The 25,873-nt window shown below is 47.0% G+C and overlaps 1 protein-coding gene and 1 non-coding gene across 3 annotated transcripts; one reads left to right on the plus strand and one right to left on the minus strand.

The window, feature by feature from the left end:
- Window positions 1-2,083: 2,083 nt before the first annotated feature.
- On the minus strand, window positions 2,084-25,785 carry acsbg2 (acyl-CoA synthetase bubblegum family member 2). 2 transcript variants are annotated; one of them, XM_036521464.1, is made up of 16 exons: window positions 25,492-25,785; window positions 20,299-20,473; window positions 16,105-16,240; window positions 15,405-15,502; window positions 13,290-13,558; window positions 12,184-12,272; window positions 11,676-11,796; window positions 11,196-11,276; window positions 10,710-10,859; window positions 10,128-10,304; window positions 8,972-9,153; window positions 8,584-8,826; window positions 7,842-8,059; window positions 7,597-7,736; window positions 5,601-5,847; window positions 2,084-4,998 (listed from the first exon to the last, which is right to left on the minus strand). In XM_036521464.1, the coding sequence occupies exons 2-16, from the start codon at window positions 20,303-20,305 to the stop codon at window positions 4,880-4,882; spliced, it is 2,277 nt and encodes a 758-aa protein (XP_036377357.1). In that variant the 5' UTR covers window positions 20,306-20,473; window positions 25,492-25,785; the 3' UTR covers window positions 2,084-4,879. The 2 variants fall into 2 exon arrangements, with proteins under 2 accessions (XP_036377357.1, XP_036377355.1); XM_036521462.1 differs by lacking the exon at window positions 25,492-25,785 and having other exon boundaries at window positions 20,299-20,539.
- trnaq-uug lies at window positions 5,962-6,033 on the plus strand. Its single transcript has one exon. It is a non-coding gene; the product is annotated as a tRNA-Gln (tRNA).
- Window positions 25,786-25,873: the final 88 nt, after the last annotated feature.

Consider the following 25,873-nt stretch of genomic DNA (forward strand, 5'->3'; position numbering starts at 1 on the left):
TGGGGTAAGTGTCAGGTCAGAATATCAGGACAGAGCCAGGCTTTTTGACCTGCAGCTGAAGTGCATGTTCATCCTTCAGCCCCATAATGCAGCAGCCTCGTAATCCACTGTTTGAATCCTTTTACACTTGAAGTGATCCCCTCCCCTCTCCTAGCCCTGTCTGCCCTCTGTTTGTTTCTTGTGATATGCTTATTTATTATGATGTTAATATCTTCACTGACTGCATCCATTCTGTTCTCTGGCTTGGGACGTGAACCCCCTTCCCCCCTTTGTCTGGTGTGGGTGTGCGTATATGCGTGTGTGGAGGATTCGCTGTTTTATTTTCAATGAAAACAAAAGCACAGAGCCTTACGGTCCTCACAACCCCCTGCTGTCCGTCCCCGTTCGTCAGGTTAAGGAAGGTACTCCTTTGGCAGTCGATTTTTCTGGATGAAAAACCTTTATCCTGCAAACCGCGCGTGTGAGTGAAGACGTGGGGAATGTGAGCGCTTTCTGCTCCCTTCCTGTGTGTGAACTTTTAACTCCCAAGTCCTAGTTCATGAACTTTGAGCTTTGACCCGACACTCCGTGGGTCTCTTGTGTAATGAAGCGGGGGTGTGGGGTTGTGAGTGGCAGCTCTGTGTGGCTCGACTAAAAGAGAAAAAAAGCTCCTCTGTCTTTCTAACAGTCAATGTTTTATTTATATACCTCTGCACTTTTGGCTGTGGTGACTTCAGTACTTACGGAATTATCTAAACTGTATTTTTAAGAATTTTATACAATATTTACATGCAAAATAGTATTGATTTTTGCCAACCTTTTTAAAATTATTTAATTTTTTTTTTTTTTTTACTGGCATGTTTTGTCACTATACAAACATAAGATCATGACCTTCAAATCCGTTTTGTTTAGGCCTAGTATTGCATCATGGAGATACTCCCAGACGTAGCCCCATTGTATTGTGTAAGATCATGATTGCAGTTTGAACACTGTGGATCTGGTGTTGGGGGCCAAATGTACATTTGTCTTAAGGAACTGGTGTTGTTATCATCTTGAAAAGTATATTGAGGAGAAGAGGGTTGGATTTTCACTTAAAATAAGTATTTTGTGTGTGTGTGTCCTATGATATTTGAGTGTTTTTACTCAAAGTACGTGGGAGCGTTGTAATAGTCCGTACTCTGTGAGGTATGGTTACGAAGCCCAGGCACAAAGTCTCATTCTCTTTTGTTCAGTGTTTCTTGGGATTATTGTAAGTCGCGTCTGATCCCTGACCACTACGGAGAAATCAGAAACACCACAGGAAACGATCGGAGCGGGAGGAGTCGTTTCAGTTTAAAATATATTATATATACATGTAAAATAAACAAAAGTAGACTATCTACTGTGTGTAATTAAAAGAAACAAAAAAGACAAAAAAAATCAAACAAATGGTTACTTAAAAGTACTTTTTGTCCTTCTCCAGATACTGTTAGGAGTGTGAGATCATATGTGCAGGGAAGTGTTTCCTGTGTCAATGGTTGTTGTACGTGTCTGTGATGGGGAGGGTTGGCTTTATTTACCAGGGTCTGTGGGCTGAAATGTGTGACATTAATGTTGGTAATGCCACCGTGGGCAGAACAGCAAAATGGAGTTCAATTGGGTATATTAACTTGGCATACAATGCCACCATGTGGTCATATAATGCAAGTTGTAACAAGGGCGATAATTTTATTTTAATGTTTTTTATTTTATTTTATTTTAAAATTGTATTATTAATAAAGTCATTGATTACTGTAGTGTTGCCTTTGTGCCTTTTTGGGTACTTCTGCTCCTAGGTTACTCTGGCTCGCCAGGAAGACGGTCAGGAGAGGTCAGATGCAGGTCATTGTCTGCAGTGTGGGGGATGCAAAGGGTCAGAGAGTTCAACAAGAACAGCTATGATGATCTCCTATGTTACTAACCATTATCACTGCAGGTATGGTATGAAATGCTGTTTTCCAGTGTCTAATGTCATTGCAATGCGTTGCAACGCGTTGTGGAAAACAATACTACTCAAAGCATTTGAGTTGCATTTTGTATGTTTTTACGGTGTAGGAATAACAAAAAACGCTTCACAAATGACCAGTTCCATTATATACATTTATTTTTCAATGGTAGCACGCACACACCAGACGCTGACAAGTTTACCGTCTTCCTTTTAACCATTTAGAAATGGGCCTGCACATGAATTCTAGACAATAAGGGTGACACAACCTTCCTGCCCCAAACATAAATGACAAATGCTTTTAAACATAAAGATTCAGAGTCAGGTAAAACCAGTACTGTTCTCAGGTCAGCTGCAAATTCACTCCACCCGATTTTTTTAAAAATAATTTCTGGATAACTCATTAAGCTAGATCTCTCTGCAAAGAGGATACATCAAGCCTCCCAAAATGCCACAGGTGTCTCTGCACCAGTTGCGTACATTGAAGTGCAGTGAGGTTGTGAACTGCAGACACACTTGCAGTTCAACATTTAGAGAGTCTTAATAGCCAAGACAAAAATTTGCAAAAATTTTGCATTCCAAAATTCACCACTGTCTGCCAATATCAGCAAAACCTCTGAGGTGGAGAGAGAACGTACCAAGTTTCACCCTCATTTCTCTGAAAAAGCAGTCATATATTTCCAGGCTTGTCTAGAGTGCTACAGGCCAGAATGGCCAGTCTAAGTCTTTGCGCAGGGGCCCTATGTGGGGGGGGGGGGAGCATGCGGTTTTTCCACCTGTGGACATTTCCTTCCCAAACACCTGGCCCAAGCCACAGTGATACTCTGTACACCACCTCTGCCCTATGTGTGGAAGCTCTCTCTAAAAGCAGTGTAGTTTGTTGGTATTTGGTTATTCTCTGTGTCCACTGACTTATCTAAGTGTGTGGAAAATATTTCCTTAAAATTATTTATACATTTACCTACAGTGACAGGTGCTTTACAGCTACTTTATGGCAGGGTGTTTTTAATTCAAGTATTTTATCAGATTTGCATGGTCAAATTCTCCTGACCCCCTGAATTACCCTTGAACCCTGAAAATGAGCTGGAAAACAGCTTCAACTCAATATGAAAATAAAGCCAAACTCATAGATCCAATTAGAAATTCATCTTGAAGCTTGAAGCCCTCTTCATAAATCCGGGTTACACATTAAATCATGCGTAAACAGAAAAGATAACAATTACCAAAATGCACTCCACCCACAAGAATAACTACAATAAAAGGAAAACTCCAAGCTTGTAGTAACTGCAGGTACATTTCAAAGCAAGCAGACAATAGTATAAACATTCAACTTATCTCCTCTAGTTTTTCTTGTTTTGTGAAGAAAAGTCAGTGCAAGTTAGATTAAAGTTTGTTCCCTGGCGCCTGATGTGCTAGGTTCCTAAACCTAACATCTTCAGTCATGTATTTCAGCGTAACACTGAAAACTCAGATGCTAATTTAATCTTCATTAAGTACATTTTTGACTTCTTCACCTTAAGGGCAGCTTCAGATTATGAGAAGCACAGGCCAGTATCAAAAAAGCATATGCTGGTGGCTTCATGCAGGAGAAGCAAAGGTCGATGTAATTTCCAAAGACAGCATACTGTGATTCTACAATGCACAGTATGTTAACAGCTTTGTCTTTCATACACACTTGACGCTGCACCATAAGGCTAAGACCAGAGGGATGGACTGCAGGAAAAAAAAAAAAAAAAACATATTTACAACACCATAACAAAAAAAGTTCCCAGCAACTTCACACACAAAACTAAAACATTCCACGAGGCCATGGAATCTTATGACCCATCTGTCACACCAGATGAAAAAAAATTAAATAGGTTTACATTGTTTACAAAAGCATGAAATGTGAAATAATTATGGCTTGAATGTTGGGGCATGGTTTCAGCGCTTGTGGACTTGAAAGCAGCCTGTTCATGTTCCTTCAAAAACAGTGCAAGTGCCAGACAGTCCTTCGGACTGCACGATGGCTTTAGATACGACCGGACCTTCACCTTTTCCTTATGGCCCTTCGAACTTCACGTTGCGACGACACATTCTACTCTACATTGCACAGTGCAACATTTGGATTCGCAGAGAGCTACACAAAGCAATAGTATTTACGCTTTCATCCAGATCATACAAAAACACTGAAACCAGACCACCATAAAAAAACAATAATCCAACAATAAATAAGACAATGATATGTTTCAAATCGTTTTCCCTGTAGAATGACTTTCAGCCTGCAGTTCCTCCGTTTTCAGACAAGTGCACACCGGAGACATGCAAAAAATTATTTAAAAACTCAGTCAAGGCGAGCAGTTATTTGCATGTCAGATTCGCATTTCTTCATTTAGAGGAAAAGTTGCACTTAAACTCCAGTTCTGCATTAGCATTTAGTCATTCTTCAACTTTGGTGAATTGGATATATAAATAAATCTACACAAATTAATATGAAAAAATAACCCACATATGCTATCAGATCCTACTAGAGCATTATTTGAACATGAATTCTTTTTAGCTGTCTTTTGGATTCTTGTGTGGTTCTGTATGAAATAGAACAGTACAATTAAAATGCCTCATTAGATATTATTGTACTTCATCACAATAAAAATAATTAGCTTATAAATAAGTATCTTTAAAAACAAAGACATTTTACATCTTTTTTTAGTGGACTACCCGGTCCCATTTTTTCCTGTGGCATCCACAAATGTAAACAAAAATAAATTTACAATTTAGCAGAAGAATTCCAGGGAAATGTGAAGCTGACACCACACAGAGATTGCATGAGTTGTCTGAGTGAGGTGGTGTGTGTGTGCGTGTGTGTGTGTGTGTGTGTGTCTGTCTTTATCCACACCGTGTCCTCTTGTCTTTTGTCCTTGTCCTCTGAATGGCACGGCAGGGGCTATTGTCAGAGTCTTATTTGGGGGGCAGAGGGTTGTCAGGGGTGGTGGGGGTCACCACTTCTTTGTAGAAGTTGTCAATCTGCTCTTTGTACATCTTCATGACCACTGGCCTCTTCAGCTTCATGGTGGGGCCTGAAACAGAGGGGGGGGGGGGGGGCGTAAGACAGGCACTGCTTCTCATCACTTCAGCTGAGCACTGATCCTGAGTCAGCAGGGATCTGCTGTATGAACCATCAACTTCAAATGGCTTCAAAGTTGTAAGAATATTACAGTTATCTAATATGTCTAATGACCTAGTCATAATTAAAATAATTTGTTGGCTTTCTACAAACTGAAAATATAACTATTTGAACAAATTTCCATTTGAAGTTTATCTAAGACATGAACCCAACTTAACAGACCAGTGGAGAGTCCTGAACAAACATAACCCTTTTGACATAAGGCACATCTTAAGATGATCTAAGCACAAACATCCATAACCACAGACACTTAATTACTCCACCTTGTTACTGCTGTTATAATTCTTTGCCTCCTTTATGTCAACCAATATTGCACTTGCACGTGTGTGACAGTATGTCAGCTCACCAGTGGTATGGATAACATTCATCTAACCTTATTATGAGCACTTATCTATAAGCTCTTCCGTTGTATAAAAGGGAAAACTGCTTTTCAAATGAGTGAAGTATACGTGTATGTTATCGACTGCAAACCCACCCCACCACCCCCAATCTTACCCAGCTCTCCCCCAGGGATGGAGAAGTCGCGGTCCAGCACCACCCACTTCTGGACGCGCTGCGCGTTGGAGGTGGCCTTCTCGTTGACGCAGTTGATGCCCTCCTGGATGGCGGCGTGGACGGCGCGGTCGCGCCCGCCGGCGATCTCCGACACCCGCGCGGCGCTGCTGCCCAGCTTCTTGCACAGCGCCAGCGCCTCCTCCGTCAGCTCGTCCTCCGGCATGCCCGTGTCCGCGTTCACCTGGCACTGCGGGGGAGAGGAGGGGCGGCGTGCCGGTCAGCACGCAGGAGACGCGGGACCGCGGGACCGCGGCGCAGGGGCCCGGCGTGAACACGCCTGCTCCACGGAAAACGACTCAGCGGTTCTATGGTGTAATGGTTAGCACTCTGGACTTTGAATCCAGCGATCCGAGTTCAAATCTCGGTAGGACCTCAAGAGTTTTTAGCACTTAACTTAGTATCCTACTGACCTCTTGTAATACTTCTCGATAACTAGTCTTAGCATAGCGATGCACTTATTTGGAAATCGCTCTGAGTAAGAGCGTCTGCTAAATAATGTAATGTACTATAAGAGCTCTAACGCTTTTCCAGGTTTATGAATAATGTTTAAGTAAATAATTTTCCGCGATAGAGTTTTATGATTCTAAAATAAATTAATTTATTTGTGACAAACTCTTCATGTTTTTTCCAAATCCTGGCCAAAGAATTAAATACAATGATGTAACCAACGTTGAAAGTATTTGGGAACACATGTTGTGAAAATACTACAACAGTCCACCAGATGGCAGTACGTGCTTGACTCATTTTGTCGATCTGTAAAATCACACTAATACCATACTGCACCAAGGCAATGAACCCCTCTGAAAATACATGGAAACTGTATTTAACAGTATAAAATGAAAAAGACCCCCCAAATGGCAAACACTGCCCCCACAAATTCTCAAGTCAATGTCAAATGTATCCTTTCCACAACAAAAACTCATGTCTGCAAAAAATGAGTTTCTGTAATGAAAATGATATATCATTTCACAATTTATTTAGTTGCAGAATCTTTGGTGAATTCCAAACTGCACATAATCTGTTTTGTATCATTCCACGGGTGTCTGACATGCTTTCAACTTTGTTTGCACTTTGCCTGCAGGGGGCGCAGTGCAAAAGTTCTTGTACATTGGTATGTCAGATTATGGCTCATAAAAATGAAGCTCATTTCTTGAGAAATAAAGGAGATGGTTAGCTTAACTATCTATAGCATTGCTAATGAGCTAGCAACCTAAAGGTATTGGCTCTCTTTGGCAGCATTGGCTTCTCTAAAAACCCAGTGTTCAGTTTTTAAGAGACGAGTTACTATTGAAGTTCCTAAGTGTGCTATCTACTCAATAACCAACAATCTTATCTGGCTAGATGGCTATACAAGTTAAATATAAAGGAATGCGGTTAACATTACCCATGTATATATCCAGTTGTTGTTAGTATCTTGCAGGTTAAGTGGGGAATGACCCTTTGCCTTTGTAAACCCTTCCTGGTTTAAAAGCCACTTATTGTAGCAAGGGATTTAGAGAGCAACTTCAACAGAGCGCAGATGGGACAGACACAGAGGCAGATGCAAACACAGGCTGGGACGAAGAGTGAGACAGGGACACAGACTTGGTCGAGGAGGGAGAAGGGGACACAGACTTGAGACGGAGGGAGAAGGGGACACAGACTTGAGACGGAGGGAGAAGGGGACACAGACTTGAGACAGGTAGGGAGAAGTGGACACAGACTTGAGACAGGGAGGGAGAAGGGGACACAGACTTGAGACAGGTAGGGAGAAGGGGACACAGACTTGAGACAGGTAGGGAGAAGGGGACACAGACTTGAGACAGGGAGGGAGAAGGGGACACAGACTTGAGACAGGGAGGGAGAAGGGGACACAGACTTGAGACAGGTAGGGAGAAGGGGATACAGTCATGGGAGAGGAAGGGAGATGAGGGCCAGGTTTGGTCACGGTCAGTACCTTGATGGTAAGCAGCATGGAAAGGAACTTCCTCTTGTCCCCGATCAGCATTGCGTTGCTGACCAGTGGCACGACCTCCTTCACCGCGTCCTCGATGGGCACCGGGGGGATATTCTCTCCTCCAGCTGTGATGATCAGCTCTGGAACGCACACACACACACACACACAGTCGGTCAGGAGGAGGGCACGGGCACACACCCTCTCAGCAGGAGCTCTTCTGCTCAGCTGTGGAGGTCTGCGCTCACCTTTAATGCGTCCGGTGATGAAGAGGAAGTCGTCGGAGTCGTGCTTGCCCAGGTCTCCGGAGTGCAGCCAGCCGTCGGCGTCCAGCGCCTCCTCCGTCTTGTCGGGCATGTTGAGGTAGCCCATGAAGACGTGGCGGCCCCAGAAACAGATCTCCCCATTCCCCTCGCTGTCCGGGCTGAAGATCTTGGTCTCACACCCGGGGATCACTTTTCCACAGCTAACGGCGGGGGGGGAGAGCGGGGACTTCCGTTAATGAAACGAAGACTGTAATGCTGTCTGCGCCTAGTATTTCACCACAACTGCAGGATGTAGGGAACTTGTTTCAACGTGCCTGGTACATCTGAGTATTGTGAGCGTAAGTGTGAGCCCAGGATGGGTGGGTGTGTCAGAGAGTACATGCGTGTGTGTATGTCTCACAGCATATGCATGCGTGTGTCACAGCGTATGCGTGCACACGCGCATGTGTGTGTACGTCACAGTGTATGCGCGTGTCTGTATGTGTCACATTACATTACATTGCTGGCATTTAGCAGACACTCTTATCCAGAGCGACTTACATCAATTACAGGTTTTTACAATGTTATCCATTTATACAGCTGGATATTTACTGAAGCAACTGTGGGTTGCCCAAGTACCTTGCCCAAGGGTACAGCAGCACTGTCCCCGTGGGGAACTGAACCGGCAACCTTTCGGTTACGAGTTCTGTGTTGAACTTGTGTGAGTGCGAGGCGGGCTCTGTACCTGGTGAGGCGGAAGGCGTCGGGCAGGGAGATGGTGTGGGGCCCGGTGCTCTCGCTCATGCCGTACAGCTCGTAGACGGGGATGTCCAGGCTGAGGAAGAACTCCAGCGTGTCCTTGGTGATGGGCGCGGCGCCCGTGTAGCACTTGGTGCAGCGGTCCAGCCCTAGGGCCTTGCGCACCTTGCGGAACACCAGTTTCTTGGCCAGCCTGTAGTTCAGGGGCGTCCGCGACAGCGCGCCGTTGCTAAGATCGGAAAGGACAGGGACAGCGCTAATGAGCTTCGGCACGAGACGGCAAACTCCCACAATGCCCCACAGCCGGCCCCAGGTGTTCCGAGGCACGACACGGCGAGTTCCCATACTGCCCCACCCGGTGTCCCCCGACGTACCGGTGCATCTTGCTGAGGTTGGTGTTCAGCCCCACGTCCTTGGCCCACGCGGCGACTTTCCGGCGCACGGCGGACGACTTGGCCCCGACGGACTTCATCTTCTCCTGCATCTTCTCCCACACGCGCGGCACGCCCATGAAGGCCGTGGGCCGTATCTCCCGCAGCGTGTTCGCCAGAGAGCCCTGAGGGAGGGAGCGATGCGGAGTTCAGCCACAGACCCCACTCTGTGCGTGTACTGTCACACACACACACACACACACTCACTTACATTCACATTTACACACACACAGCCGGGGTACACGTGACGCCAGCAGGGCCCGGATCAGACAAACAGGCCTGACTCACAGGAGGCAACAGCTTGCGGCTCAGGGCTGACCTCCTGAGACACACGCACACCCTGCAAACACGGGCCACCATCTCACACTCCACTGGCTGCCCTTCCCCTCGGAAAGTCAGACACAAGTGCTGTTTTTCCCGGGAATTTAGGGGTGTGGAGGGGAATCACTCCACTAATACTGTACTGTACTGACACTGATGAATAGGACAGCATCATCACATATATTGGAGCTAATACCTCTATCTAAACAGCTACACTTTACAGTAATGATTAACAAGGTTCAGAGCTGATAAATGGACACTGAAGAACAAAGTATGGGGGACAGCGGGTTAATACCAATAACACATACAGACCAAATCACCTCCTGAGACTGCCCTGTCTGACCCATGCTACTCAAATCAAAAGGTTCCTGTTAGCCTTTCTGTCTGCCTAAATGGATGATGTGTTTTCTTTGCCTCTCAGCAGCTGTGTTCTGCACTGATTACTGTGGTTTACAGAATGACAGAGCAGCCTGGCAGGGGATCAGGGGCGGCAGCAGCGCCTCTGTGTTGGGGTGCTGGGAGGAGACACCCCTGGGTGTACCGGGATCAGTTGGGGAAGCGCAGGCAGGCTCTCTCACGCTGTAACGTATCAAGTTGCTCTGACAGGCTTTTATTAATCTCTGCCTTGACCAGATTGCAGCCTTAACCTAACGAGGTTAACGATGGAGGATGGGAGTGGAGGTGCATGCTGCAGCAGACCGTGGATCCTGTACCGGTGGCTGTGGGTTAGGTAAGGACTCAGGATAGCGATAAGACCCACCCCCCTCACCCCCCTCACCTTCAGGGCGTCCGGCTGTGCAAAGTAGGCGGCCCCCCCGACCTTCATGGTCAGCCAGATGTCGATCATCTGCGCAGCGATGTGGCTGAGGGGCAGGTAGCTGACCACCACCTCCTGCGCCTCGCTGGCCTCCGACAGGCGCACGTTGCGGCCCGTGGCGAAGGCCGTCCAGGTCAGCTGCAGGAGAAACATGGGGCTCATCACATCTCGAATCCAGCCACACACAGAGAGGGATGGAGAACAGTGCACACCGGGGCTTCTTATGGGACTACAGGTGTATGAAACCAAGGCTGCCCTCAAACATTACTCCCACAATGTATTCACAGGAGCGCCAAAGGTCCTCATTTGCAACTAGTCTTCATTTTACTACTGTGGAGGTCTGGACCGGGAACAATTAACCTTTCACATTTAAAACCCCCCCCGTCATCTGACACAACCACTACCCAAATAACTTTCACTCTCTACAGAAACTTTGACCTCTCAGCCAATCGCGTACGGATGTCGCGGCTCTGAGGGAGGCGTTCTTTATCGGCATGGAGCGTGGGATTGGCCGCCGTGCGCTTTGAGCGGTCTCTAACTCACGTTGTCGTGGCTCAGCATGACGCCTTTGGGCTGTCCTGTGGTGCCCGAGGTGTAGATCAGGGTGCAGCACTGGTTGGGCTTCTGGGAGGCGATGATGTCATCCAGCTGGGCATCGGGAACCTCGCGGCCCATCTCCATGAACTCTGCCCACTGAGAGCGGACGCAACAGATCAGCCAAGGTGGGGGAAAAATGCATCGGCTTGACAGGCAGTAATGAATGGATTTAGGTAACACACACACATGATAATACAGAATTAAGTATGACAAGTAACTGGGAAACCCATTCGTTTTGGCTGCTTTGAGATTAAAGAAATGTAGTATCTTCACCACAATCATCTGACTACCCTTGGTTTTTGGAAGACATTGGGTGGATTGTGTAACAGCACGAAGGCTGTTTAAACTGAATCACAAGATTTGAAGAAGGTTTCTCTACAAATCCCCATTTAGTAGAGATGCTCGGATTGCCCTCCCTTGGTGCAAACCTACCGTGAACAGATTTGGTCTCTTTTCTTTCAGTGCATCTTTGTACTGGATTATGGCTTTCAAGTGAGGCAGCTTGTCTTGCACCTAGAGTGTGAACACCCCCACACAAATGCACACATACACAAACACACACACAGAGGACACATTAGCTGTAGTGGGACTCAATAAACACATTTAAACAGAGCCATGCAGCTCTGACTCAGAGCACAGCCCACACTTAATTAAGTCACATGACATGAAGAGCTCCTTGGAGTTAATCATATGCTAATAGATTTTCAAATGTCTATAAATAATTGAGTGCTCTGACATTTTCGTGTGTGCCAAATCTCAACCTGACACGAAACAAAAAGGCTATGATAGGCTGCCGGGAAAAACAAATGCTACTCTCAAAACAAATGCTATGCTCTGCTGAAGGCTAGCTGGTAAATCTGAAAGGGGCCCTTCACTGAGTGGATGGACGGGCCGCGGAAGGGCTCGCTGTACCTGCAGGATCTTCTGCAGCTGCTTGTGGTTCTCCACCACCAGGATGTTGGCCTGGCAGTTCTCTGCCACGTACTGGCACGCCTCCGGGGAGTTGGTGGTGTAGATGCCCACGGCGAACCCTCTAGGAATGGTCACAAAAGAGGAGGGCGGTGAGCAAATGTGGCTCCGGCCACGGTCTGTTTACTGTTTGCTTTTGTTGCCACGGCAGCGTAGCGAAGCGGCGGGCGCAGCGTCGATGTTTCGTTACGGTCGAGCTGTACGCTCATTTGTTTGTTATGTCAACAGGGGCCTTCTGTCCGTGTCAGGGCAGGTGAAAGCCGGGACTGAGCAATCACTGCCAAAGCCCGGGTCAAGCATTGTTTCAGTGCAGGCTTTGCCTTTATCACGAGTCTGAAATCGTTGCTACACATCACAGACTCTTCGCTGTAGAGACTGAAGCGGTTACTATATGCCACAGACTCGCATGAATGGACTGGCGTTTATCACAGAGGCTGAAGTGGCTCCTTACCCAGCCAGGATGGCGGCGATGTCTGCGATGAACCACTCTGCAGAGTTAAAGCCCAGGATGCCCACGCCGTGGTACCGCTCCAGACCCAGCTGTGGAAACACGCCCGCCGTCAGGACACAGCAAGGCATGGAGGAACCCCCGCACTACCAACGCTCTGGGCACTAAACTGTGGGTCCTGAACTGCTTCCTGACATAGATCCTCCTTGTACTGAAATGCTGTCTTTCAATGGGTCAAATCATATCTATCAAATCATGTGATGCTAAGCTAGATCATCAGTCTTCAGGGCAAGTGCTGTGAAACTAGGATGAAATCAGGGGCCTCAGAGAGCGCACAGTGCTTCAGTGTGCCTCCGACACGCGCCGCCACGCGGTCTCACAATAGCAGGCCCTGTTCCCCCCGGTGCAGTGTCACACAGCTCCACAGCACGCAGCCCACGCGGCCCGCCGAACCCTCGCCTTCACGAGAGAGAGAGAGAGAGAGAGAGAGAGAAAGTGGGCCGGGCCTGAGGTCAAGCACGTGCGGAAGCGAGGTTAGAATACGGGCCCCGTTTCTGCGAAAGGGGAAGCCGCGCATAAAAGCCTCTTTCAGTCTGCGTTCCCTCTCTGGGAGCATGTGCTCAAACCGCCGGCCTCTCAGCCCGCAGGCGCTTTAGGCTCACTTCCTCTGCCGAGAAGGCACGGCAGGGTTCAGGGCAACATACGCTTCTGCATGACCCTTTCTTTACTCGCCTGCCGCGAGGTGAAATGTGTGCTTGTGCTGGGAAACGCTAATGTTCGCGGCCTTACATTGATTGGGGGGCTCGTGTACATCGTCAATCAGTTTGTACATCACCATTTACTCAATGTTTCCATGGAACACCACTAATGCAGAATACAAAGGTCTTATTTCCATTAGTGTTAACTAAGATCTGCACGTCAGCAGCGGCCTTCAAATGATTTAACAATTAGCCCTCAAAAGACAACCATTGTGCTGCTGCCATTACAGTTCCCACTGTATCACTGCAAGGTGCTAGTGCTGTCTGGACAGGCACCGTTTTCCATTTGCATGGTGAGTGAATGAGAAGCAACGTGGTGAGGGGCGTGGGAGCAGGGCGTTGCGGGCTCACCTTGAGGAAGCTCTTGGCGGCCGTCCTGCACTGCTGGTAGTACTGCTCGTAGTTGAGGGTCTTCCACTGCTCGCCCTCCTTCCAGCCCAGCGCCGTGTGCTTCGGGAAGCGCTCCACCGCTGACATGAACATCTGGTGCACTGTGACGGCCGGCTCTGCGGCCGGGCCCGACTCGGACAGCCTCAGCTTCACCTCCCCGTCGCCCCGCGAGGTCCACAGCTGCAGCTCCGACGTGGCCAGGGCCAGGGAGGAGGGGCGCTGGGCGTTACCTGAGGGAGAGGGGCGGGGCAGGCGGCATGAGCAGGGCTGCTGATAGGGTGGAGACACCTTTGAGTGACAGGGAAAGCGACCAGTGTCGCCCCATCGTGGCAGCTCATTTCATACCATTCAAGAGGCTTGGACTGTGGGTGGTGTTACTCTGTATTATAGTGCGTCATTATGTGTATTACTATGGGAGGGAAGTCCTGGAGTGAGTACAGTGACCACTGCAGCAAGACAAGTGTGTCCTCCGAGGCAAATGAGCTTGGCTTGGGGTGTAGAGGCTGCTGGCTGTGTTAAATCTCCCGGCTCAGTGGATTATAATCAGCTTGCGTGTGCTTCCTCAACCTGGCGAGCAGCTCTGCTGTGTGGAGCCCCTGTGTGTGTGTGTGTGTGTGGAGGCAGAGGGAGCCCCTGTTTTTCAGCATGCACAGGCCCCGCCACACACCGTTACCCCCACAGTGCCCAGCGGCACAATAACACGCACAAGCCCCAACAACACAGGGGATAGGAGGGGGGGAGGGGGTCAACTGACTATTTTAGCCACTCCCCATAACCAAGCCCAGACTGCAATAAGCACCAGCCCTGCCCACGCAGTCCCTAACATAACACACTTGAAGGTTGAGGTTATGCGGTGATCTCTTAACAGGCAGTGTGCACGTTTTACAACTGCCTTCCTTACAGTCTTAAAGCATGTACAAAAATGGACATAAAATTTAAAAAAAATTAGAACTGAGCCTTTATTGCGCTTCATTTGATTAGCAGACATTCTTATCCAAAGTGCCTTACATAGTTCTATGTCCTATGTACGTCTACTAAATGTATACCTCAACATAGATTATTCACATTACTCTGTTCACAGTGTAAACATTAACAGTAGTATTGTGTCACAGAGCTGACAACTGTTGACCACAAAATATCACATGACCCACCCATGGTATGAAATGCTGTTTACTGTAAACATGGAGTGCAGCTATGAGGTGGAACTTTCCAGGATTTCAGGGTGTGTGTATGAACTGGCTGATGTGGTAAACAGCGTAATGTAGTGTAAAATCACAAGGCTGTGTCCTGCTGCTCTCCATAGATAAGAGAGCAATCCATGACATGTTCACTGATAACTCTGGTTTATTGACCTCTGTGTAAACACACAGAAAACAGGAGACAGAACACTCAAATCCACCCGGGCACCGCGTCCTTCTGTATCGATTTACCTGATTTAAGACTTTGTGATAGCACACAAGTGTCACTAAAGACATTCTACATACTGACAAGATAACTTTTCTCCCCTTCCTGTCTAATACAGTTCTAGCCTCTGAAGCCCTCTAGTGAAGCCCTCCTTTTATGGCTGTGAATTGGATGTGAATATTCATGAGCAGATGGCAGACTGAGATTCCACAAATACCAGGCGTAATTATACGTGGGATCAAACAGGTGACAGTTTCACTGCTAATACATATTTATAAAGACTTGCCTGTGAATTGGTGAACCTATAAAACAGATCAGGCAGAGGCTTGGCGGTAGCGCAGGAAGTGCTATCTTGCTTGTGAGTAAAGTGCCTTTGGTGTCGCTGCTTGCCCCTGCATGCCAGGGGGGGAAAAACAGAGGTGTGTGATGTGAGTAAGAGGGGAGGGCGGGGGGGGGGGGAACACACACGGCCCTCTCATGCACAGGAAGGAGGCCTGAAAAGGCTCTCCGTTTGAGTCAGAGGAGGCAGGAAGGGGACGTCCGCCGGAGCCAGCCCCCGCCCCGCGCGCTTCCCGTGCGATGAGGTCAGGCAGGGCTGTGTGTGCTGAGGTACACCGGATCGCTCCTTGTTGAGTGGATCTGGGGGGGGGGGGATAGCGTGCGCACGCCCACCTTGCTGCGTCTGCGTGTCCTCGGCGCTGGTCGGAGTCTCGGCGGACGTCCCCAGCTCCTCTTCCCTCTCGCAGGCCGGCTCCTCCTCCGATGACTCGCTGTGGAAACCACGCGGCAGAGTGATGAGAATCCCAGCCTGCTGCAGTCTGGCAGGGCTTAGGCCGGTGAGCCGTTCGCTGTGTACAAACTACTTCACTCACACACGTGTAGCTGTATTGCACAAAACTGGACACACCCATCTAATTGCCTAAACTACAATGTGTCAAAACCACAAGGAAAAACAATCATGATCTCGGTATCCTCCTCCAATGCTGGTCAGGAGAGAGGGTCTGCACTCACATTACTCAAATGTACTGTACTGCTGTCTCCAGATGTGAGCTAACTTTGACACATGTGTAAAGGAGAGCCTTCATCTGTAACAAATATATTATGTGTTTTAAACTTTGTTAAATGTTTATTTAAATGTGTTAATGGGATACCTTGTGTAAACAACACACCTGAATTCTAGCGGCTTCATCCAAAACTGGTTAAGTGTCACATTAATTGTGTGTGTCTACAGGCCTTAGAGGTGTGTTTGAGTGGAGTGTATGTGTACGAGTGTATGCGTTTTAAAATAAATTTTTGCACAGTTCTCCTGTTCAATGAGTAGCGCATCTGCACCGAGGCGCAGGGGGTGACGGCACAGGTGCAGGGGACGTACTTGGCAGCGGACTCCACGGCAACATCCTCAAGGGAGGCGCTGCTGTCCCCAGCGCCACAGGACTGGAGGAAACCGATGTCCGCAGGGGCGTCCATTGGCACGGCGGCGGAAATGGCGGCGGGTTCACACACGGTCACTGCAGGTACGGTGGAGACAGAGGGACAGAACGGGTCGGTGACAGGTCGGGTAACGTGAGGTCAGCTGAGACACCGGGCGGCCCGGACGCCGGGACAGCCGGACTCGCGGACGGCGGCAGCTGAGCTACAGCCTCGGCCGTCACGTAGAGGAACGCACGTCCTGCTCGGTGACGCTGCCAGCAACAGGCGGAGGACAAACGGCCAGCAAAATTCCCCCTTGGCACACACCGGTCCCCTGGGATTCCCGGGACTTACACTCCGCTCTGGCGTGTCCCTGTGCACAGTCCAGAACAAATACACTTTTGTGCCATCGGTTTAATGGGAAGCAGGACGGATCAAGAGCTGAACGCCTTACGTAGATCGCTGTCAAACAGCGTCTTTCCAATGTTGTCATGGATGGCTTTTAAAGATTGGGAAGCCCAAACTTGGTTGTACTGATCTGATCAGTCTAAGGGAGACTGCTGCTCTAAACCACTGAATGATGATCACAATGTCAATCTAAATGTTTTAAGCTTAAACATTATTTAGCTTAAACAAAACAAATGAGGTTTCTTTTCAAACAAATTGCTTTCCCCCCCCCATAAACTCTATTTATTGGCCCATTTTAAAAGCAGGACAGGCCACCTGAGTGAACATTAACTCTAATCGTGTTATAAAACACCTTTCAGAGATATTAAACCGTATTGTATGTACAGTACACAATGTCAGAGCCTGGATTGTGCAACTATGATTGTTGTGGCTCATTCAGCCCCTATTCAATTATTTAAATCCACAAACAATGAGCGCAATATGGTGCTTCAAGATTTTAAAGACCAGTCTCTGTTCAAGGACAGAGAACCGCGCCAGAGATCACCTCCTGCGACAAAAGAGCGGGAAATGTGTCAGAATATCCTGTCATTGCTGGCAAGGACAGCAGTCCATGCCCTTTTCACATGAAGTAACATTGTCAAACACGCTGACGGTAAACAGGCTTCACCCTCTGGAACCCATTCACAACAGGGACTGATGCCACCAAAACCGCCGGCGTCCTTCCATTCGCACTGTGCTCGGCACAATCGTTTCAATCATTTTTTGTACATCAAACACGTGGGACCCTCCCAGCAGTGATGCAGATGGTCTTTGCGCTCAGTGTGCTACAGCAGCAACAACTGACCCCGTGTGCGGTACGCTTAAAGAAGGGTACGCTCGGCCAAACCAAACAGTCAACATGTACTGCTAGTTAAGGAGGTAGCTCCAGCTCCAGCTCAGAATGGCAAACTCTACCGTGCTCCGTGACGGCCGAGCCACCCGCCATTTGCCTCGTGTCCTTTTACGCACCGGAGCACATGAAATACGTCACACTGCTGGTTAGATTCACAACCAAGGGCTTGCTATATGGTTATATATGGTAACTGAGCTGGCCAGAAACCACCCCTGAAGGTGGCCTGAAAGCTGGCTTTCCCCTATGGGCCAGCGGGGCTATGGGCGGACCCCTTCACACAAAGGTGATGCCTATAGCAGGGCAATGTTGGTCATAAGGCAACTTTCACCGCGGTGTGAAAAGGGCTACAATGGTGTCGCCGGATTCCCATTTCTCTCATTCTCCTGGTTGTTACGCTGGTGTGAAATGGTCAGCGGACCTTTGGCCTGCTGCAGACGCCAACGCCACACTTCACTAGAGAGGGACAATTGAACTGAGGCGGGAGAATGAGTCCACAGCGGACTCAAAAGGGACAAAACAGACCCTTGAAAGACAGGGCCGGGCAGCCATTACTCTCAAGCTTATGGGTAAACGCGACACGCATGTCAAACTGCAGATAAAAAGCCGAGGAAAATGGCGCGCAGGCCAACCCACCCGGCGTCAGATGAACCCGCTACAAAGGCTTCGGTGTGGAAACCTGAAAAGGCGGCCATTTTTACTTCAACAGCACGGATCTGGCACCCGCAGCGTCCAGCGACTTCACCTTCCCTCTCCTCCGGTGACGGCGTTCACCTTGACAACCTCCACCCCGTTGCCATTTCCCACACAGCCAGGCTCATGTAAGAGACCGCGCTCTCTCTCTCTCTCTCGATGAAGCCCCCCCAGCAGACGCTATGGGCAATTTCCCTAATTAATCATATGGAACGCGGGTGCCCACAAAGGAGACATTTTACTGTTACCATCCGCCCGGTTAGCCAGCTGCTCACTCCGCGATGCCACTCAAACACAGCATGGATTGGACCACCTTGATTTTTTTTTTTTTTTTTTTGAATGGGATGGAATTCGGTGACGTGGGCGGCCGTGGCTCGAAGGCGGGAGGCGGGCAGTCAGGCTGCTAGCGCTGGAACGCGCTGGGGGCCTCCGCCTGCAGCGTGTAATGGGGCTTCTTTCTGCCTCCCCGGTCTCATTGTTGTCCGTCTGCCAGCGCCGGGGCAGGAACCACGCGGATTACTGCTGCAGCTGCCTCAGAGACGAGCTCCAGCACGACACGCCTCACAAACCGGGGGGCAAAACAACCGGGGATGGGGGGGGAGAGAAATCTGCTTTGGAGCCACGCAGAGAGCGGCTCGCATGCCTGGCATTTCTGACACCTCCTCTTCTTTCTGTCTCCCCCCACTCTCTCTCTCTCTCTCTGACAGCATCACTGTCACCTGATCGTGGCTGGGGATACATTTTCTGTCACAGCCTGGAATGACTGACAAAGTCTTATACCCCTGACCACATCTGCCCCCTTGTAACCCTTTAAGGTTGAACATTTGGTGCATTTTATTAGTGGCCCAGCTCCAAATGTGAGTCCTGCCTCAGCTCATTTGCACTGTGGCGGATGGTGATCGGACCTTCCATAAGATTTACAGTCCTCTTTCACTTACCCCTCACAAATTTACCTGCAGCCTCTCACCCCAGCCCCTCCCATTTGTGTCACGGTACCCTCAATGGCCTTGGCTCAACTCCTAATTTTAATCTCGTGCAGTTGATACGGGTGATGCTGGATTCCACCTCCCCCTTTCAGAGAAAGAATGGTATCGTCCTCATCTTAACTGGTCCCTATGGAGTACCTCATTATGTGTCTGCAGCTCATTTCGGGTGTGTTGCTGGTGGCCTGCCAGGGACATACCCAGAGGATGCACCACGGATTCAGCTATTACTTTGTGAGATTACCGTTCCTTGAGATTTCACTTGTTACACAGTAAATGGAAGATCACACCACAAACAAGGGTTTATGCCTTACATACGCTATGAGCCAATGTAAGGGGTTGTACAAAATGATATATCAATTTAAATATGATTTTTATAAACTATAATATATGGTTTTTCAGTTCAAAGCACATTATATGGTTTCTCCCCAATGTGTGTGTGTGTGCATTTTATGTATGTATATATGACAAAGTTGGTAGTAACTGCAGTGCCAAACTGGATATTTGCAAGTACAGCAGCTGCTACTTTCCTTAGAGCCACACCCCAGCATTTAAACACACACAGGCATGTGTGCAAGCACACACACACACCCCCTCCCCCTCTTTACCAATCAGTGGTCACCTCGCCCGTCTGCCTGGACCTCTTCCCAGGGCCACCAGACCGGTTTTTCTGTTATGCGTTCCACCAGCTGGTCTCTGTCACGAATGTTAGCCAGCAGCACCCTCACACTGTCAGGGGCACTATAATGCAGTTAGCCCCGAGCTACCTCCTCCTCTCAGACTCCCCATCTCAGTGAGGCTAAGGCGCGGTCGTTTTGCAAAGGAGCGGAGCTGGGTTGAGAATCCCCAATCAGCGGTTCACTCATCAATAAAATACTAGATCCTACACTATCCAAGCGTAATGTAAGCCCTGATGTTAAGGCCAGTTTAAGCAAGAGCAGCTCAAAAGCATTGAGAAACACACCATCCAGTCTCGCCCCATACGAGACTGCTCCACACCTTTAAACGTTTCAGGATCACTGCGTATCGCAATATTCAAGCACAAGCTGTGAGTACATCACTTAAAGATCAGAATGTTCATCACATTCTCACAAGAGAACACGTCCTCATAAGATGATTAGTAGAAACAATGTACATTTTAGTTAAAACTCTGAACATATGGCAGGCTGAGGTGTACACTTACAGTGCATCCTTTGAGATGAAGCGATCTGACGTTTTCTGAATTCTCTGTTGCTCCGCTGTCTGTGTGTCAAATGCCGGGTTTCAAGGTTTTCAGAGACCCGCTTTCCTTGGCGTGTGCGGTGTTTTCAGGCAAGTGGCAGACACAGATACGTCCAGCTCTCCTGCTCGCTTTACAACTGTGTGTATAACATCATTCATTTTCAAACCTCAGCTCTCCCCCTCCTCCACAGCCCACCCCCCCCTCCCCCCTTCCCCTTCAACACTTCCCCCCATCAGGATTCCACTGATGTTGCGCACTGAAAGGCTGCCCTCATTGGCCAGGACTCCTCACACCACAAAGCTATGCCCCCCCATATATGGTCATACCCCTAAACCAATTGAAAATGAGCAAAGGGGCGGGATGGGCGGGGCCTCCATTTGGTGGAACAGCTCTTTGCTCTCCTCCCCAAGAGGATGCCGAAGCTTTTGCTTAATCACACACGCTCTCCCACGTCAGCACAACAGCCGATGCAGATATTCAAGGGTTACTACAGGACAAAGCTGGGCTGCTCATCTGTACATGAAGCCAGAAATGAACAGAAAGAACACATGTACTGTCTATGACATCTCAAAAAGCCCATAAAAACTAGACCAAGGAAGTGAGCACATCCAGATCCTATTGAATTGTACATATAGAGACACTTGGATGTTTGTTTTCTAACAGTCACCAAGGAACCCATAAAGGAACTAGATTCACGGGATAATATCTACATTTTGTTGTTGTGTACATTTCAAACTTACTTTCAAACAGGTTTTCACAGTGGAATAACACAAAAAGGACTTTGCAGATGAACAATCAGCCACTGAGTGCTAGCTCAAAACAGACTCAACCAAACATTAGTAATACTGCCTCACCAAACACTAGTAATACTGCCTCTATCTGTAATGCACTGCAACAATGGAACGAAAACAAATCATCAAAAGCACATTCTAGCTATAAACAATGGATTTTTAAAAGCCATGTGTGGATGGCATACTTGCCATCAAGTTCTTGACGCAAATCTTGTCTATACTGAAGCCACTTTTACTTCTCGACCCAAATTTAAATGACTCAGAGGGGAATTATCTTCGCTTGGCAAGTATATTACATCCCACATCACGTTTGCGAACTTGATACAGTGACACTTTATGCTGATGCCGATGATGAAGAGAGTGTGTCTCATTTTGAGAATGAAAGGGAAAGAACAGGAGAAATGATCTCATTCATTAGTTCTGTTGTTCAGATGGGCCTGCTGCTGTCAGGAAACTCCAATCCTGTGCTTATTAATCACAGATTTCTGGGCATAAGTTCTTTAAAAAAATAAACAAGTGAGGCAATGTTTTTTCCACCTGTAAGTCACTGCTGAGACACACGCCAATGTCTCCTGCTTCAACTCCAAAGTACACATAAGGCAGGCTAGTGGTTTACAAACGAGGGCCAGAGTACTTCAGAGCTATGACAAGCTGGATGGTGACAGTGGCATGCTGGTGGGAATCAAAGAAAATCCCAAATCCAGAGACAGAAAGCTCGATTAGATGCGGGGAATTCCCCCCTCTTTCCCCTGGCCTCTGCACCGAGCTGCCCTGCAACTGGTGGAAACTCTGACAAAGCTAACAGTAACAGGAAAGCCCCACCGTTTCCTCTCCGGGCGAACAGCTGCAGTCAAAACCTGAGCTCCAGCGACAAGAAGGCAACGTAAGATCTCGTATCCACGTGTTAGTTTTAAATTACATGAGGCGTCGTATGCTTTACGACTTCTAACCCCCCTCAGTTCCAGAATAAAAACAGAAAACATCCTCCTAACCATCTACCAGATGGCTACCGAGACTTCCGAACTAATTGCGATCACCTCTGTACTGAAGGTTATGTTTCATATTCCTGGTATCCTATGTCTGTTTATTTTGGCAAGCTGGTATAACAGTAATTACTGTTTATATTCCAGTGGGCCATAACTGGAGCAGTTGTAAAACTGATATACAGAGTTTACTGGCCAGCTAGATAAGACCAGTAACAAAATGGGCATGCTTTCAACTGCACGTTAAGAATACACAGATATTGGGAGAAACAGCAATTTGTTCCGTTTTTTGGCTTTTATTTTTCCTAGGTTTTACAGGCGGTGACCATTCGTGGTCTTTCATTTAATTTCTTCTGATTAGAGCACTTCATTTCTGACTTCAGTCCACCAAGATGTCATCAAATATGCAAGGTTGGCTGTTGGATTTCTGATCCATCTGTGAAACTAGAATTTAAAGACTCTATGATCATAATTTCTTTTTACATAAATATGTTTCATGTTGTGCAACAGGGATGAAATACTGGACATCTATTTATACTCCCATATTACATGCAACAGTAGTTTTTGAAATTACAGCAACAGTTTTACCAATGTTCAGTTCAGTGAAAGAAGATTACAACATAATTTTGGTGCTCTCTCTCTTCCCTAACCTTGAATGAAAAGTACTGTGCAATAGACAGATGAAGAAATACAAAAAGAATGCAACAAACATGAGTCTCACCTATTCACCAAATCATATCCTCTTGCAAAATTCATAGTATACACAGCTCCACCTGCCCTGTGAGTTTTATACCCCCAGTACTTCAACTATCAGGAGGTAGCATAAGCAACAGGCTGGTGCTGAACAATTACGTTCATAGCCATCATAGATGGTCAATGCTGGAAAAACTGAAGGTGGAAAGAGGGAGTTGGCGGCTTGCTCCTTCCACCTCTGCACTAGAATACAGGGTCAGATGCAAATCTTCAGGTGTGACTGCAACTGCTCTGGGCTATTTACACATTTATATCTAAAAGGAGGAGGACAAGGTATAACCAAGAATAGCCACAGTCACTGAAAATTACAGTGCAGTCGTTCATTGACAAATATCGTCGGTAGTGAAAGGCTGTACAAAAGGATTAAAGATTGCGAAAATCTGCATGACCCTGATACTACTGAAGATGGTCAGGGAAATCACACTTGCCGATTCCCCACACCACGATTTCTTAAGCCAATCGCCCTATGAAAAGCTGAAACGACGTCACCCACCCCACCACATGACCGCTAGGACGATCTCCTCATCACAATTGATGCGCCATACTCTCGTGGCTCCACTGCTACTCGGGGTAACTATCGGTCACCGGCATCACCCGACGTCTATGCTGCCTCTTCTCATTCGCTTTTCAACGAAACGGGATTTTTTTATGGCAAATGCTTACTTTCAATGTACACTGCAGGTATGAAAACGTATATGTTAAAGACAATCCCTTCTAGCAACGTATACTATATATTTTATCTGGCTAATGGTACCGAATTATGGCTCGACTCCTTGTTGTATATGGCAGCTGTGCTGTATGTGATGGTCAAGTGCTACGTTATCATTTAATATAATACTGCTCTCCGTAACACGAAATTGAATTTTACATCAGGATATATTTACAATGACGCCACAGACTCGTTTTTGTTCCCGACGGGCTGTGCAAACATAAGGGAATGAAAGGGAACTTGTAATAAACGAATACAATAATGAAAAATGTCAGACAAAGAAGTACAATAATCCTATTCATCACACATTAAGTAGTGCTTTTTGCTGCAAGCAGTGGACATTATACTCTTACATGCAAATGCAACTTTAAGGCTGAATATCGTGCAAGGACATTCAGTGGAAAAGAGACCAGCATCACTTAAATACATATTCTTATTCCCAAGATGTTAGATCCACATGTTAACTTTCAGTGGCCTTCATGGTCGAACAACACACTATGTCATGTCAATAAAGGTCTTGCTTGTTGAGTGTTTCATATAAATACAATTTTCAGAATCTACGGCTACGGGGAACACACGAGCCCAGGTATGATGGCTACTTCCTGCGACTTCGCTTCTGTCCTCATAGTCAGATGAGCCTGAATCACCTCAGCTGGATGATGCATGACACAAATAAACGAATCAGCTCTTTCCTGTGCATTTTTACGCGAGTGTACAAAATGTACGAACAAAATAATGTACTGTACGTCCTACCTCTGGCTACTTATGACTGATAGGAACATAAGTAGGTAATCACATTTCGTCTTTACCTTAGCAAGCGAAGTAACCCTTATCAGTTCATAAGTTGGCTAACTGGTCGATTATAAAGTAGTTCTGCGTGTAGCCTAAACGCACGTACCTACGAAGACGTAACTTGATTTACAACTGTGTTAATTCAGCCACATGACTTTGGTGTTCACACAACCCATGACGAGTTCCAGCACTATTGAAAGAATCAGAGTACCGCGCGTTAAGCTTTCGGGTCAGCTGCAGTACACGTGTTTTAAGGTTAAACTTACTGTGTAGCTAGACAAGTAAAATAGCTATAAACAATACTAAAATACTTATGTTGCTGGGAAAATGTACGTTATTCTTAGTCAAATCTACCCCCCCCCCCCCCCCCCCCCCCACACACACAGGTAACCAAATTAGCTACCTAACAATTGCTCCAAATAGGCGCAAAAAGCGCGGCATCCAGAAAGCGCGAATACAAACCATTTTCGTAATGTACAGCTAGCAAGTTATTTTAACAAGCACAAACTTTCTTTAATGAGGAATTACTACATAACGTTTTGTATGAAGCAAATCCTACAACAGATATATGAAAATACATACAAGGACCCTTAAAAATAATTTAACTGGTCAACACATGTACTTCGATTAACCTCATCTATCAGTTAGCTTGCTAGCTAATGCTGGGCATGTGAAAACTAAAGTTAGCAACCTAATTAGTCTTGGTGCTAAAATGATTGGACTATTGCAAACTAGCGGACCCACTGAAATGTTAGCCACCTGCTGAAATTATATAGCTAATTAACAAGATGGCTGGCTAGTATAGCTTGTATTGACGGAAAATGTAAAGTCAGATAACTTCATGAAAATTATCCAAGTTTTGATAATTTATCTAACTGAACCATTTAAACACAAATGTATAAAACATTGAAAGGAATCACAATCTACCCATCTAGCCCGCTATCTGAACACATCGTAACGTTAATTACAATGAATCCACAAACTACCTGATTTTGTTAACGTTGGCCCAAAAAGATACAGAAACTGAATTTATTTTTTTTGTAGGGACCGGCAATCTAACCAGCCAGCTAGTAAGATTGTTAGCTGAATATTTGTTTTTAGAAAACAAATCATACGTCGTCCTTACCTGAAGCGAGAAATTTTCTTAATCTGAAAAAAAAAATGCTAGCTATGTTGCTGGCTAGTGATGTTTTTCGTGAACCTGGAGATCTGTCTTGTTAAATTAGGCAGCTAACTAACGTTAGCGAGCGAGCTCTCTTTCCGCCGGGTCTGTGTAGTGACTGTTGAGTTTAAAGTGGTTTGGATCTCACGTGCTGGTTGTCAGTTTCTGGTGTTGTGAGTGGGCTTCGCTAACTACTGCCCGGGGAGGAGGAACTAAAAATAAAGGCGTATTATAAAGAGCAACAAGCCCCGACACTCATTTTCATATGTGAAAAAGGAAAGATGCATATAAGTTTGTAGCTAAACAGACTACGCGTGTGTGCAGCCTCGACTGCAGCCAATGAAAA

This window comes from Megalops cyprinoides, chromosome 2 (genome assembly GCF_013368585.1).
Source record: "Megalops cyprinoides isolate fMegCyp1 chromosome 2, fMegCyp1.pri, whole genome shotgun sequence".
Lineage (NCBI taxonomy): Eukaryota > Metazoa > Chordata > Actinopteri > Elopiformes > Megalopidae > Megalops > Megalops cyprinoides.

What these genes read in the sequence shown, in the direction of transcription:
- acsbg2 (XM_036521464.1), bottom strand. An exon ending in TCATGCTGAGCCACGACAAC is followed by an intron (nt 10,305 to 10,709) that starts GTGAGTTAGAGA and finishes TTTCTCCTGCAG; the next exon opens with CTGACCTGGACGGCCTTCGC. An exon ending in CATCACCGGACGCATTAAAG is followed by an intron (nt 7,737 to 7,841) that starts GTGAGCGCAGAC and finishes TGTGCGTTCCAG; the next exon opens with AGCTGATCATCACAGCTGGA.